The sequence below is a fragment of the Eretmochelys imbricata genome, chromosome 9 (assembly GCF_965152235.1).
Source record: "Eretmochelys imbricata isolate rEreImb1 chromosome 9, rEreImb1.hap1, whole genome shotgun sequence".
NCBI lineage: Eukaryota > Metazoa > Chordata > Testudines > Cheloniidae > Eretmochelys > Eretmochelys imbricata.
The window spans coordinates 84430390-84444942 of NC_135580.1; the positions used below are offsets into that span (position 1 = coordinate 84430390).

General features: G+C 52.1%; 1 protein-coding gene across 2 annotated transcripts in view; it reads left to right on the top strand.

Annotated features, from left to right (window-relative positions):
* The first annotated feature begins 1610 nt into the window (after nt 1-1610).
* Nucleotides 1611-14553, top strand: part of AMMECR1 (AMMECR nuclear protein 1) — a 103953-nt gene continuing 91010 nt past the window's right edge. For both annotated transcript variants that reach the window (XM_077827299.1, XM_077827300.1), the window contains exon 1: nt 1611-2032. In XM_077827299.1, the coding sequence (XP_077683425.1) occupies nt 1611-2032 (422 nt within the window). The remainder of the gene's footprint in view (nt 2033-14553) is intronic.

A 14553-nucleotide genomic window follows, 5' to 3' on the forward strand; every position in this document is an offset into this window, starting at 1 on the left:
ATTTCATGTTAATATATTGCAAAATGCTCATATTTGCTATTTTTGTTGCACACTAAACAGCTTCATCATTTCTAAAAATAAATACTTGCTCATGCAAAAATCAATAAAACTCTACACTGTCATTTGGTAGTTTTGACCAATAAACACCACAATAAGGTGTTGATATTAACTTAAACATTAAGAACTGTAGTCAGAGTCATGTGGCAGTGTTTCTGGAACTGTGCAATACATGACACTTTCTCATTTTGGATACCATTGTTTCACCTCGCCTACAGGCTTACGGCACCACTTGACAGCTCCACATCCGAGCTCATCTAAATGTACATAAGCTTTAAAATGATATATGATGTGGGTGGGAGGGTGGTTACATTAAATTCCAAAAATATGGCTCTTTTTGGAGAATTGCCGCATGCCTACTTAGGCAACTTTTTGGATGGAAGCCTCTCCAACTCACAAGGAAGTGGAGTTGTAGATTTAGCAAGTGGTACTCTTCCCTTTAAGTCCACAATGAATCAATGCCTAGGACTGTGCTAGGACATTGCTGTGATGCTGTTTTCAACGTAAGATGTAAAACTGAGCTCCTGACCAGTCCTGGCCCTAAAAGTTCCCTTGAGATTTTCTGAGGCTGCATTCTAATTTGGATAATGATTTTCTGCCTATACAAATTTCCCCGGCTGTTTCAACTACATATGATATTCTTAACTCCCTGCCTAAATAGTTTTGTAGCACTGCTGTTCTCTCTGTTAAAAAGCTGCCAGTTTCCACGTCAGCGATAGCTGCATTTTAGTGATGGGTGAGGCCAGTCCTCTTTGTATATATAGTTTTTAAAATGCTTCATGCTCCTTTGAGATGTAAAGTATACACGTAAATTATTATTCTTCAGGTTGCAGAGTAGCAGCCGTGTTAGTCTGTATTCGCAAAAAGAAAAGGAGGACTTGTGGCACCTGAGAGACTAGTGTTTTGGCCAGGGCAGTTTTAACACGTGCATGCTCCCTCGCTTCTTTGGGGACAGAGCTCCTCTGAAAGAAGGCAAAGCACTGGACAAGTCCACCAGGGTCACGCCCGCTTGCCCCCTGGGCTGCTGGCCTCAGCACAGTCTTCACTGAACCCCGTCCCCGCGGCCAGCCATCCCAGGACTGCCTGGTTTGTGGGCGCAGTCGGGGCTCCCTGCAATGCTCCCGCTGGCTGACTCACACACCTCCCTGGCGGCTTCTTTCCCCCTCCGAAGCGAAAGCCAACCCAGGTCATTTGCGTTGTGCCAGTCGGACACTGTCAGCCGCCTCCTCGGGCTCGCGGGGCCCGGCCAGGGCTCTTCGGCACGCGGGGGGGGTTGAGGACCCTTCCCCGGCGGGAGGCGGCGCAGGGGGACGAGGAGCTGCCGGCCGGGGCGGGGGGGCGGCGAAGCTGTCTGCGAGGCGCGGGGCCTGGCACGCCGGGGCGGCTCTAACTCCCCTCTCCCTTTCTCCCCATTCATCCTTCCCTGCCCCCTCCCCGTTGCAGGCGGAGCGGGCCCGGGAGGAGGCGGAGCAGGCGGCCGCACGTCCCCCGGCCGGCCGGCCGGCCCCCCCGCTATGGGTCGGAAGCGCTGCGTGGGGGGAGACGGCTCCAAGATGGCGGCGGGTTGCTGCGGGGTGAAGAAGCAGAAACTCTCCAGTTCCCCTCCCTCGGGCTCGGCCGGCCCGGGGGGCGGCGGCGGCAGCTCCCACTGCGGCGGGGCGGCGGCAGCGGGCGGCGAGCCGGGGGCGCTACCCCCGCCGGGGATCGCCCGCCTCAACGGCCTGGGGGGGCTGGCGGGGGGCGCCGCCGGTTGCGTCCTGTCCCCGCCGCTGCCGCCCAGCTGCGGCGGGGGCCCTGGCGGCCTCTCCCCCCCGGCCGCCTCGCTGCTCGCCTCCCCCGGGGCCGGCTCCAGCGGGCCCGGCTGCAGGAAGATGGTGGTGTCGGCTGAGATGTGCTGCTTCTGCTTCGATGTGCTCTACTGTCACCTGTACGGCTACCAGCCCCCGCGGAGCCCCCGCTTCACCAACGACCCCTAGTGAGTACCCGGCTCCGGCCCCAGCCCCCCGAACAGCGCCCCCTCGCGAGTACCCAGCTCCGGCCCCGGCCCCCCAAACAGCGCCCCCTCGCGAGTACCCGGCTCCGGCTCCGGCCCCGGCCCCCCGAACAGCGCCCCCTCGCGAGTACCCAGCTCCGGCCCCGGCCCCCCAAACAGCGCACCCTCGCGAGTACCCAGCTCCGGCCCCGGCCCCCCAAACAGCGCCCCCTCGCGAGTACCCAGCTCCGGCCCCGGCCCCCCAAACAGCGCCCCCTCGCGAGTACCCAGCTCCGGCCCCGGCCCCCCAAACAGCGCACCCTAGCGAGTGCTCCAGCCCCTGCCCTCTGAACAGCGCCCCCTCGCGAGTACCCGGCTCCGGCTCCGGCCCCAGCCCCCCAAACAGCGCCCCCTAGCGAGTGCTCCGGCCCCTGCCCTCTGAACAGCGCCCCCTCGCGAGTACCCGGCTCCGGCCCCAGCCCCCCAAACAGCGCCCCCTAGCGAGTGCTCCGGCCCCTGCCCTCTGAACAGCGCCCCCTCGCGAGTACCCGGCTCCGGCCCCCCAAACAGCGCCCCCTAGCGAGTGCTCCGGCCCCTGCCCTCTGAACAGCGCCCCCTCGCGAGTACCCCTCCTCGTCCCCCCGAACAGCGCCCCCTCGCGAGTACCCGGCTCCGGCCCCGGCCCCCCGAACAGCGCCCCCTCGCGAGTACCCGGCTCCGGCTCCTGCCCTCTGAACAGCGCCCCCTAGCGAGTGCTCCGGCCCCTGCCCTCTGAACAGCGCCCCCTCGCGAGTTCCCCTCCTCAGCCCCCCGAACAGCGCCCCCTCGCGAGTACCCGGCTCCGGCCCCCCGAACAGCGCCCCCTCGCGAGTACCCGGCCCCGGCCCCCCGAACAGCGCCCCCTCGCGAGTACCCGGCTCCGGCCCCGGCCCCCCGAACAGCGCCCTCTCGCGAGTACCCGGCCCCGGCCCCCCGAACAGCGCCCCCTCGCGCGTACCCGGCTCCGGCCCCGGCCCCCCGAACAGCGCCCCCTCGCGCGTACCCGGCTCCGGCCCCGGCCCCCCGAACAGCGCCCCCTCGCGCGTACCCGGCTCCGGCCCCGGCCCCCCGAACAGCGCCCCCTCGCGCGTACCCGGCTCCGGCCCCGGCCCCCCGAACAGCGCCCCCTCGCGCGTACCCGGCTCCGGCCCCGGCCCCCCGAACAGCGCCCCCTCGCGCGTACCCGGCTCCGGCCCCGGCCCCCCGAACAGCGCCCCCTCGCGCGTACCCGGCTCCGGCCCCGGCCCCCCGAACAGCGCCCCCTCGCGAGTACCCGGCTCCGGCCCCGGCCCCCCGAACAGCGCCCCCTCGCGAGTACCCGGCCCCGGCCCCCCGAACAGCGCCCCCTCGCGAGTACCCGGCCCCGGCCTCGGCCCCCCGAACAGCGCCCCCTCGCGAGTACCCGGCCCCCCGAACAGCGCCCCCTCGCGAGTACCCGGCCCCGTTCCCCCGAACAGCGCCCCCTCGCGAGTACCCGGCCCCGGCCCCGTTCCCCCGAACAGCGCCCCCTAAAGAGTACCTGGCTCCATGCTCCAGCCCCCAGAACAGCGCCCCCTAGCGAGTACCCGGCTCCGCACCCCCCCCCCCCCCAGCAAGTACCCGGCCCCGTGCTCCAGCCCCCTCGAACAGCGCCCCCTAGCGAGTACCGGGCTCCGGCCCCCTCGAACAGCGCCCCCTAGCGAGTACCCGGCTCCGTGCTCCAACCCCAGACAGCGCTCCCTAGCGAGTACTCGGCTCCGGCTAAGGCCCCCCGAACTGCGCCCCCTCGCGAGTACCCAGCTCCGGCCCCTACCCCCCCGAACTGCGCCCCCTCGCGAGTACCCGGCTCCAGCCCCTACCCCCCCGAACTGCGCCCCCTCGCGAGTACCCGGCTCCGGCCCCTACCCCCCCCGAACTGCGCCCCCTCGCGAGTACCCGGCTCCGGCCCCTACCCCCCCGAACTGCGCCCCCTCGCGAGTACCCGGCTCCGGCCCCTACCCCCCCGAACTGCGCCCCCTCGCGAGTACCCGGCTCCGGCCCCTACCCCCCCGAACTGCGCCCCCTCGCGAGTACCCGGCTCCGGCCCCCCGAACTGCGCCCCCTCGCAAGTACCCGGCTCCAGCCCCCCGAACAGCGCCCCCTCGCGAGTACCCAGCCCCGTGCTCCAGCCTCTAGAACAGCGCCCCCTAGCGAGTACCGGGCTCCAGCCCCCCCGAACAGCGCCCCCTAGTGAGTACCCAGCCACATGCTCCAGCCCCCCGAACAGCGCCCCCTCGTGAGTACCCGGCCCCGACCCTCGAGCAGCACCCCCTAGCGAGAACCCGGGTCCGGCCCCTGACCCCCGCACAGCGCCCTTTAGCGAGTACCTGGCCCCGTGCTCCAGCCCCAGACAGCGCCCCCTAGCGAGTACCCGACTCCGGCTAAGGCCCCCCAAATAGCGCCCCCTCGCGAGTACCTGGCCCCTGCCCCCCGAACAGCGCCCCCTCGCGAGTACCTGGCCCGTTGCTCTGACCCCCCGAACAGCACCCCCTCGCGAGTACCCGGCTCAGCCTCTGCCCCCCGAACAGCGTCCCCTAGTGAGTACCTGGCTCCGGCCCATGCCCTGTGCTCCGGCCCCCCGTAGCACCCGCTAGTGAGTATCCGGCCCCAGCCCCTCGCAGTGCCCCTTAGTGAGTACCCGGCCCCTGCCCCCAGGACTCCTGTCTGTGCCAGTGCCCCCTTGTGAGTACCTGGCAACAGCCCTGCAGGCTCCTGTCCCCTGGGCTCTTGTCCCGCCAGCGCCCCATAGTGAGTACCTGGCTCCTGCCCCGGGCTCCTGTCCCTGAGCTCTGGCCCCTTGCCAGCACCCCCTAGTGAGTACCCAGCTCTGGCCCCCTCCCCCGGGCTCCTGTCCCCACCAGCACCCCCCATCGTGAGTAACTGGCTCTGGCCCTGGGCTCCTGTCCACAGGCATCTCCTGCCGCCAGCACCCCCTAGTGAGTACACAGCTCTGGCCCTAGGCTGCTGCCCCCTGGCAGCGCCCCCTAATGAATACCCTGCTCCAGCCCTGGGCTCCTGTCCCTGGGCTCTTCCCCCCGCAGCACCCCCTTGTGAGTACCCTGCTCCAGCCCTGGGCTGTTGCCCCCAGGCTCCGCCCCTTGCCAGTGCCCCCTAGTGAGTGCCTGGCTCTGGCCCCAGCTCCTGTCCCTGCCCCTGGCACCTCCCCCCGACAGCACCCCCTAGTGAGTACCCAGCTCCGGCCCTGGGCTCCTGCCCCCGGGCTTTGGCCCACTGCCACCCCCTCCCAGTGAATACCTGGCTCCTGCCCCCTGGCTCTGACTCCGTCAGCGCCCCCTAGTGAGTACCCGGCTCCAGCCCCTGGGCACCCCCAGGCACCCTGTTCTGTGCACCCCGGGCACCCTGCCACCCCTTACCAGTGACCCATAGTGAGTACCCCACACTCTGCCCCATATACCCTCCCCAGGCACCATATCCCAGTGCACCTTCTCCTTCCCAGCTGCCACATACCCCATTTCATCAGTGAGCTCCACTGACGACTCCACGTCAGGCACCACGCCCCATATTGTCTGTACCCCTTACTCCATACAGCTACCAGCCCTCTCTTTACCAATGACCACTAGTGAGTATCCCCGACTGGGCACCTTGCCCCCATTTACTCCCTACACCATACCACACCACATACAGCTGCCAGGCCCAGCAGAGCTCCTGCTTCATCAATGACCCCTACTGAGTGGTCCACACTGGGCTCCATACTGTCCCTTTGCATCCCATGCTCTTCCACCCTGTGTAGCTACCAGCCGTCAAAGCCCTATATCACCTCCATGGACCCACACCATATATCTGACAGCACCTGAGGAGCTGCCCCACTTCACCAGATACCCCTAGTGAGTACCTGACACAGAACACCATACTCCTATCCTGCCCCCACGTATATGGTTACCAGCCTCTGATTCACCAATGATTTCTGGTGAGTATCTCACACATTGCCCTCATTGCTTTTTGTATTCTCATCCCCTGCACATGGTTCCCAGCCTCTGCGGAGCCCTAGTTTCATCAGTCACCCCTAGTGAGTTTTCTATTTCAGGCGCCATACCCCTATACCACCTCATAGATCTCCTTCCAGCCCTAAACAGTGTGGAGCCTGGCTTCATCAGCCTCTAGTGAATACTTCACAGCAGACACCCGTACCCCTTCATGATGCCCCTTGAGTTCCCCTATGGGGCTCCCAGTGAGCTCTGGCTTCACCAGTGACCCCTAGTAAGTATCCTTCAGTGCTCTTGTACATCTACTATCCCATGCAGAGCCCTGGCTTCACAAGTGACCTCATCTGCCCTGCTATCTCCCCGTGTGCAGCTATTAGCACCTGCAGGGCAATGGTATACTTCCTCCTTGCTGCATGACCACCATGCTTGGTAGACCCCTTCCCTCCCTCTCTCCCTCCTCTTGCTTCACCAACATCTGCTAATGAATTCCTCTCTCCATCTTCTATACTCCGTGCGCCCTCAGTAGTGCTTCGTGCTACCACAGAGCCCTTGCTTCACCAGTGACACTTGATGAATGTCCTTTGTATTCTAGATATATCTGGCACATGATTAATAACCTTAATGGAACCCTCATTACAGTGACTCCTAGTGAGTACTCTGTGTAGGAGATGTATACTCCTAGCTGCCATAGATCTCCTGCTTCACCTGCAACCCCAGCAAGTACTCCCTACATGCCCTTCTAAACTTCTGTGTACCAATGTGAGGGGCTCAGCTGTGAGTTTCTTTACATTACCCCTTCCTCTCTACATCCTGTATGCTCCCCCTTATAGATACCAGTTTCTTAGGGACCCTTGTTTCTCTTGATTTGTACTAAGTAGCTATCATCTTGTGTGGGGGGTCCACTTCCCTTCTATCTGTTCTCCATCCCAGTCCTACATAGATAACCAGCCTCAATTTTCTACAGTTATCACTCTGTGGTTTCATTGATGGGGGAGAACCGAGTTCTGCCCACAGTTTATTTGCTGTAGATTGATAAAGAATAAATAACTTGTAGAACTCTCTCCAGTAAGCACGTCACCAGCTCTCCTAGTTAAGGTGGAGTGTCACTTTCTGTCTAAAGGTCAACTATTTTAAGTGCTCTAAAATCCACATTACTTGGATTGTCTTGAAATTTTCTGTGGCTCATGGTGGTGCAGGTTAGGATTAGTGGTCAAACTTAGTGTCATTTGACAAAGGGGTTCCTAAAATACACTTCTGACCTTCCCCCTTAAAAAAGATGTTTACAACATCAACTGGTTCCTGTAACTTTTTTTTTTTTTTGTAATGAACACCTAGGCTCAAACTATAACTCTAATCCTCCCTAAACTGATCTCAGCCACTCAGGGTTTCTCTCTCCTAGGTCTGGTCTACTCTACAAAATTTTACCAGTAACACTTCCTTATTTCAGCACATCTTTGCATGTGTCCACATTCAATTTTAGGACCTGTCAGTAAAACCCTGAGTTTGTCAGTGACTGAAAACCACTTCCCTGAACGACACAGGTCCTCTACCAGCACTGTTCCACTGGTAAAATGTGTGTGGATGCTGCATTACATGTACTACTAAAAATAGTACTCCAGCAACTGTGGTCACAAATTTGAACTCTATTGCACAGTGACTGGATGAAGTGAGCTGTAGCTCACGAAAGCTTATGCTCAAATAAATTGGTTAGTCTCTACGGTGCCACACGTACTCCTTTTCTTTTAGTGACTGGAAAGAAACTCTCTTCCCCTCCCCCCCCCCCTTTTAAAATCTCCAGCATGTTTTTGAAATGACCCTTTCCCTGCTAGCCCACCTTTGCAAGCACACAGTTATACCTCTGTGTAAAAACTCCAGCTAATGCTCATGCTACTTACTGGTCCTGAATTTCCTCCGCCTATGGGAAGAACATACAGTACAAGCCCAGCTGCGGCAAACCCAGTTGGATGAATAGCGTTTTGAAGAACTGACTTTCCAAAAAAAGTTTTTCTGCAATCCCTCAAATAAAGGATCATTCTCAAAGGGACCTTTGCTCTCTTGGGAGATCAGAAGTGCTGACAGAGCAGATCTGTAAGGGGGAATGTTGGGCAACTTTCCCTTCAGTGACATTTGGGGAAAAGGGAAGCGTAGCCATCTGTGCTCTCCCTTTCCTCCATCCCCTCCATTCCCCACAGTTCCTCCCCAGGGCTGTTCTAGGACTTGGCTACTCCCTCAAGAGAGGAAGGAATTCAGAACTCCTCACCTTCTCCTTCCTGCCTCCAGCTGTGGGGAAGGGGCTCCAGGCTTAGTCTTCCTCACGCTAACGTTGCTTCTAATGGGAATGGGGAATTCAGAGCATGGCAGGAGAATGTGGGGTGGAAAGGAAGGGCTCAGAGCAGTGCAGTGCAGTGAGGGTTATTTGGGGCTTCATCTGTCCCCCTGCAAAAAGTGTCCCCACTAACTGCATGCAAGTATTGCACTGTTCCAGCATCTTTTGCCTAGCTCTTCAACCTGTGGATCCCATTATGGCTCCCACCTCTCCATGGGGAGGATGGAGAATCACATTGTGTTGGTCAGGCAAACAGACAGGAGATGTCGCTGGATCAGTAAAGGACTAACATGCTGTCAGTGCATTCTGTGGCTAAGGTAATCGTTGCCAATAGCCAGAAGTAGGGGAAGAGAAGAGCTGGGCTGTGGTACATGGAGATGCTGAGCAATTTTTATTAACAACCAAAGAAATTAAGTGTGCCAAAATTTTATTAATGGAGAGTTAAGATTTCCCAGTGGTGCCTCATGCCTTTCCCAAATGTGCAGAGTGGTTAAACTTAAACTTCTGAAAACCAAGAAATACAAAGTTAAGATACACGCCACTCTGCAACCTAACTGTAACTCTGCTCCCTTTGAGCAAAGCCCCAGTGCTCCAGCAACACATACTAGCTCTCAACTCTTACAGATACTACAGAACACTTCAGGAACAGAGCACATGACATTGTAAAACAAAAGTGTAATACCTCTTTGCTAAGGCAAAACTCAGGTTTATGTTAGGCATAGCGAACAGGAGTTGCTTATGCTAACACAGAGTGTACTCCACACAAACCACTCCAGATTTGCTAAGGATTCTTCTCAATAGGCCCTGGAGACCACTGTCATATATGCCACCAGACTTCTGATAATCCCCATGGTCGAAAAAAAGATCCTTGTGTATCTCTGGTGACTCAGTCTACAGGATTCAGAGCTGAAATGAGGCAAACTTGATCTCTGAAGGTACACATGCACCTCTCCCCATATCACAGTGATATCTCTGTCGTGCTGCTCCCATTAATCCCATCACCGTTCAGTACAGCTACATATAACAGAAGGAATGCAGCTGGCGTGCATGCAGTTAAAAGCTGGAATTCCAGTCTGTGGAATATACAGCACAAACAGTGGCATGTTCTTAGTCCTTCCTCCTATCTGCTTATTATAGATTCATGGATATTAAGCCCAGAAGGGACCATTAGATAATCTGGTCTGACCTTCTGTACAACACAGGACAGAAATTTTCATCAAGTTACTCCTGTATCGAGCCTTATAACTTGTTTGACTAAGGCATCTTCCAGAAAGGCATCCAGTCTTGATTTGGAGACATCCATAGATAGATAACCCACCACTTCCCTTTATAGTTTACTGTTTGCAGCACCCTTACTGAACCATTCCCAGTGGCTGTTTCCTCCTGGGGGTTGGGGGGTGGTATGTACTTTAACTTTGTATTTCCTAGTTTTTGAGCGGTTTAAGTTTAGCCACTCTTCGCATTCTGGAATAGCACAGAGCACAACTGGGCAACCTTAACTGAGTTACCAAAGATTTTGGGCTTTTAAATGTAAGTATTTTCCCCTTTGCTGATATGTTTTTAAAGCAAGCAAATATACAAATGACCTGAGAACTGTTTTGGAGACTAGGAACTGTGAGAGAACAGTGGTGGTGACTATTTTAAATACACAGGTAGAATTATGAATTTAATTCTTTCCTTTCTATTCTAATATTTTACTATTATTAAAGTGGGAAGGAACAAGAGACAATCAAATGAAGGACCATTAAGAAAATACTGTACCAAAAAACCCTCTCTCCTTACTGAAGTTTTGTTCAGCAGCCTCTTCTCAGATAATTCCAGTGACTTCTACTTACTATAACAACATTAAAATAAGTTACATGAACTGGGATCCCTTGGTGTCTGTCAATTTTCAGCATTTGGACAAGAATTGTGATTTAGCTCAGGTTGAGTGTAAATTGACCCTGTGGGATAGAAAAGGTTCTGGAGGACCCTGCTTGTATGCATTCCCCCCAGCTGCAGCTTTTTTGTTCCTTTGTCTTAGCTACAACTTCATACCTGTTGTTACCTGAATAGGGTTTTTCCTCAGAGGACAGGCTGATTTGATCATACTTTGGACGAAAAAACCCTTTATTCCTCCACCTACAGTCCCAAGAGCGGTTTCTTTGAAACTTTAAAATAATAATAATAATTATGCTTTTTTTTAAGACTGGCACTGGATTTTAGGAGAGACGATAATAAACATACATAGGTAGATAGTCTGTATGTTTAATTATGGCTGGCAAATCCAAAGGGCTATATGTATCTTTTGTGTGTGTTCTGGTCTTTCACCTGTGCATACAGTTGCCTGTACTATTTCTGGAGCATTTACTCTCTACCAATTATTATTTTTTCACACACATTTACTGGCTTTATACTCCACACTATTGCCTTCATCAGTCAACTTTTCTTTCCAGGAACAATTATATAAAAATGTTCGTAAATGTATGATCAAAGTAGAAAACTTCCTTGTGATCTAAGAGAAACTTTCAGTCTGGCCAGCCCTATATTGACTCTCTAAAGAACTGAGCATGTAGTACATGTTCACTTCACTTTCACAAAAGTTAAACTAATATCTTTAATGTCAGAAGATTAAACTGTTCTTCTAGAACACTGTTTTGTGTGACTATGGAGCCTTTGCTATGTATAATAAAAATTTATCCTTTGCATAACAAACTGTTAGAGGTCATCTATAACTATTGCCTTAGTCTTCACAATAAGACATGTCACTTTATACTGAAGTTGTGTCACAATATGACATGTCACTTTATACTGAAGGGAGTGGGTTCTGTGGTGTTCAAGGTGCCCAGTTGGTAGGTCCTGTTTCTGTCTGTGACTGCATCCAAACTGTTCTGCTGTTTGTCATATTTGTTTTTCTTATACATTTCAAAACTTTTATTAGTTGTAATTGCTCTCCTCCCTTCTACCACTGAACACGAAATATTTGACTGTGAAGCAGAGAGTTTTACAAAGAAGCATCTTTAGATTTTTTTAGAAAATGCAGTACAGAAAGAGGTTCAGGGTATGTTGGCTGCCAGTAGCAGTGTTCTGTAGGGAATTCCCAGCATGTTCAAAAGTAAGATTGATGACTATGCCTCTGTATTGTAGCAGAGGAAAAATGATAGCGTACCAGGAAACTGTAAGAGACTACAGAAAGAATGGTTTCAGAGTAGCAGCCGTGTTAGTCTGTATTCGCAAAAAGAAAAGGAGGACTTGTGGCACCTTAGAGACTAACAAATTTATTTGAGCATAAGCTGTAGCTCACGAAAGCTTATGCTCAAATAAATTTGTTAGTCTCTAAGGTGCCACAAGTACTCCTTTTCTTTTTACAGAAAAACCTATTGGCAGAGACATATTCTAACTCCTAATGTTCTTATAAAACGGAGAAAGTGTTGAGATGATAAAAGCTCTAAATACCCTGTCATAGTTGTGGTATTAGTGACTCTTTTCAGTTTTAGTTGAAAATGGGTACTAGGTAGGAATTATAGGTATTAAACTGTATTCAGCAGGACATAGGAAGTGGGCAAACTGCATAAGTACAGCATAAGGCAGATGGTCAACAGGTTAGTAAGGCTTGTATTGTTGAGAGAGGTGTTGTGTGAGACTGTCGGCTGCACGTGCTTCTGATTTGAGTGAATTTTCCTAAGTGCAAATGGGATGGAATCTGCCAGGAGTTTGCAGTACAAGAAATAGGAGGTGTAGATGCTATTGCGAAAGGACCCAAGATTTCATTCTTTCAGCTGGAAGCATTTGCTGTGGAGTTTGGTACTGCTCATACATCATCTGTGGTCAGTCACCATATTAGCTTTGGAGAGACCGGCTGTTCCCTCCCACCCTAAAGGATGTGTATGTGGAGAAACCGCTTTTCCTTTGTTCTGCCATTGCCTATATAGATGTACTTCCTTGTTGCATCTTCTGTTTTGGCTAATGTATCCATATCTTTTGTTGGTCCCATTCTCTCTCTCTCTCCCCTCCCCCCTCCCCCTTGGAGGTTTCCAGCTAGAGATATTCACGATATAATGTGTTAACGTTATCTTATACCTAAGGCCCTATATTAATCATGATTTCATTAAGATCACAGAATCCAAAAATACTGAAAATGTAAAATATCCTGTGTGTGTGTATTTTGTTGAATGTAACTTTGACGGTGTCTTTTTGTGACACTGTATTTTAGATGCTTTCACCTCAACCTATTTGCCTTTGAAAAAGGACATATTGGGGCCTAAAATTGAATATTTCATTTGTCCAAATCCCTTTCTGAAGAGCAGTAGTCTGTTTTGCTCTCTAGAGATCTCTGAATAGTTAAGAATTTAACAATATTCAAATACTTCCTTTTGGTAGTGATGCGCTGTAAAAGTGTTGTTTTCTCTTGAGCAGTCTATTAAATCTGTCATTTGTATTATATATTAGGCCTTCACAATTTGGATGCTATGCAGCATCCTTTAACATTAGCATATATAAGCTTTACTGCTGTTTAGATTTGCAGATCTATATTCTCTTTTTAAGAATCTAAGTGGTTTCCCTCTGAGGGTATATGTACACTTTAACCTGGGGCTGTAATTCCTAACTTGAGGAGACATACCTAGGCTAGCTGTGAAAACTGAACTATTGCCGTAAAAATAGCATGTAGCTGTGGCAGTGTGAGTGGCGAGGCGGGGGTTAGCAACCCCAGATACATACTTTGCATCTCGAACAGGTATGTACTCAGGATGGCTCGCCCCTTCCATCACCATGACCATGCTCTACTTTTAGTGCACTTAGTCAGTGAGAGCTAGTGTAGGTCTGTCTCCTCAAGTTGGGAATTACATTCCCAGCTGATAGCATAGACTGTAGGTTTGCAGAACTTTTCAGTTTTAAATCTGTATGGTTCTTTTAGCTGCAGATTTCTAGGACCACCAGCTAAGAAAACTTGATGGCAACTGAAGTTCGATCATGGTTATCAGAAGAGGGTTACTAAAAACAAAAGTACGTTTGGAAACGGAACATCTACACAGTGTGGTTTGTTATATCAGTGAAGTTTTACTGATGAAGTTACAAGTACGGAGCTAATTTCAAACATAATTTCAAACATAAAGTCAGTTATTTAAACTTATAATAGTGGATTGTCTAGATTATAGAGTGGCTCTTGTCAGTGCTATAATTTATGCTGCCTGGTCAAACAGAGCTACATTGCCTTTCAAGCTGTCATAGATAACAAAAGCAGAAGACCTTTCCCCTATACTAGGTTGATAGCTGGTTTTCAAGGGTTTCGGTATCATTTTTAACAGAAATCCAGGCTAACGGGAGTACTATAGGGGCTATTTACAAGTGTTAAATAAGGGGTTTGCATCTTTCAGCAGCCTTTAAGTTCATGTGAAAAACATCTCTTCATCTCATACTCAGCCTGCATGTGCCCAAAACTCAAAGCTTGAAATTATATGGAATATTTTTTCACATGCATGAAGTTCAGTGAGTTGCAGCACTACAATGTACAGTCATATATACAAGACCAGCCTTGTGAGGGACAGAAGTGAAACTAGGTCTAACAATGAGGACATATAGCAGTGAGCTAAAATGATCACAAATTTAACTAAACATACTTTCAGAAAAATATTTTAAAAACTCTGTTCCTGCAGAGCAACCTCCTGAGATCTATTTTTGAAAGGAAGAGGTTCTCTCCTTGGCTGTCAGTATTCAGTCTCTTACGAGGTACTGCTTTCTTTTTGCTGCTGCTGCCTGCTTTACCCCATGCTACTTATACTTTGAGGTGACCCAGGCATACTCCCACTTTTTGTGATTAAACGATATGCCCTAATACCCGTGGCAATGTTGAGCTTTGGTAACTTTCTGGAAAGCTGTTCTTGTTGATGCTGCATGGGTGCCCTCTTACAGCACCAAATATATGGAACCAAGATTATTAAAGATCTAGTTCCTGGATTGTTCTTGGTTCGGTGAGTTGTTCTGATCAGCCTTGTTTCTACCTGAGGTGGGATCACAGGCTTATTGGGACAGCTGTCAATGCAGAGATGCATTTATATCCTGAGGCTTTTGTTCTCCTTTGGGTTATGAGGAGCGCTCCCTCAGCTTCTCTGGCCCCTTGGCTCAGCTCATTTCATGTCACCTTTCCTTGCTTTCCTTTTAACTCAGGAGTTATGTGGCCTTACTAGCAGGGTCCTCCTTAGTAATCTGGGGATCATAAA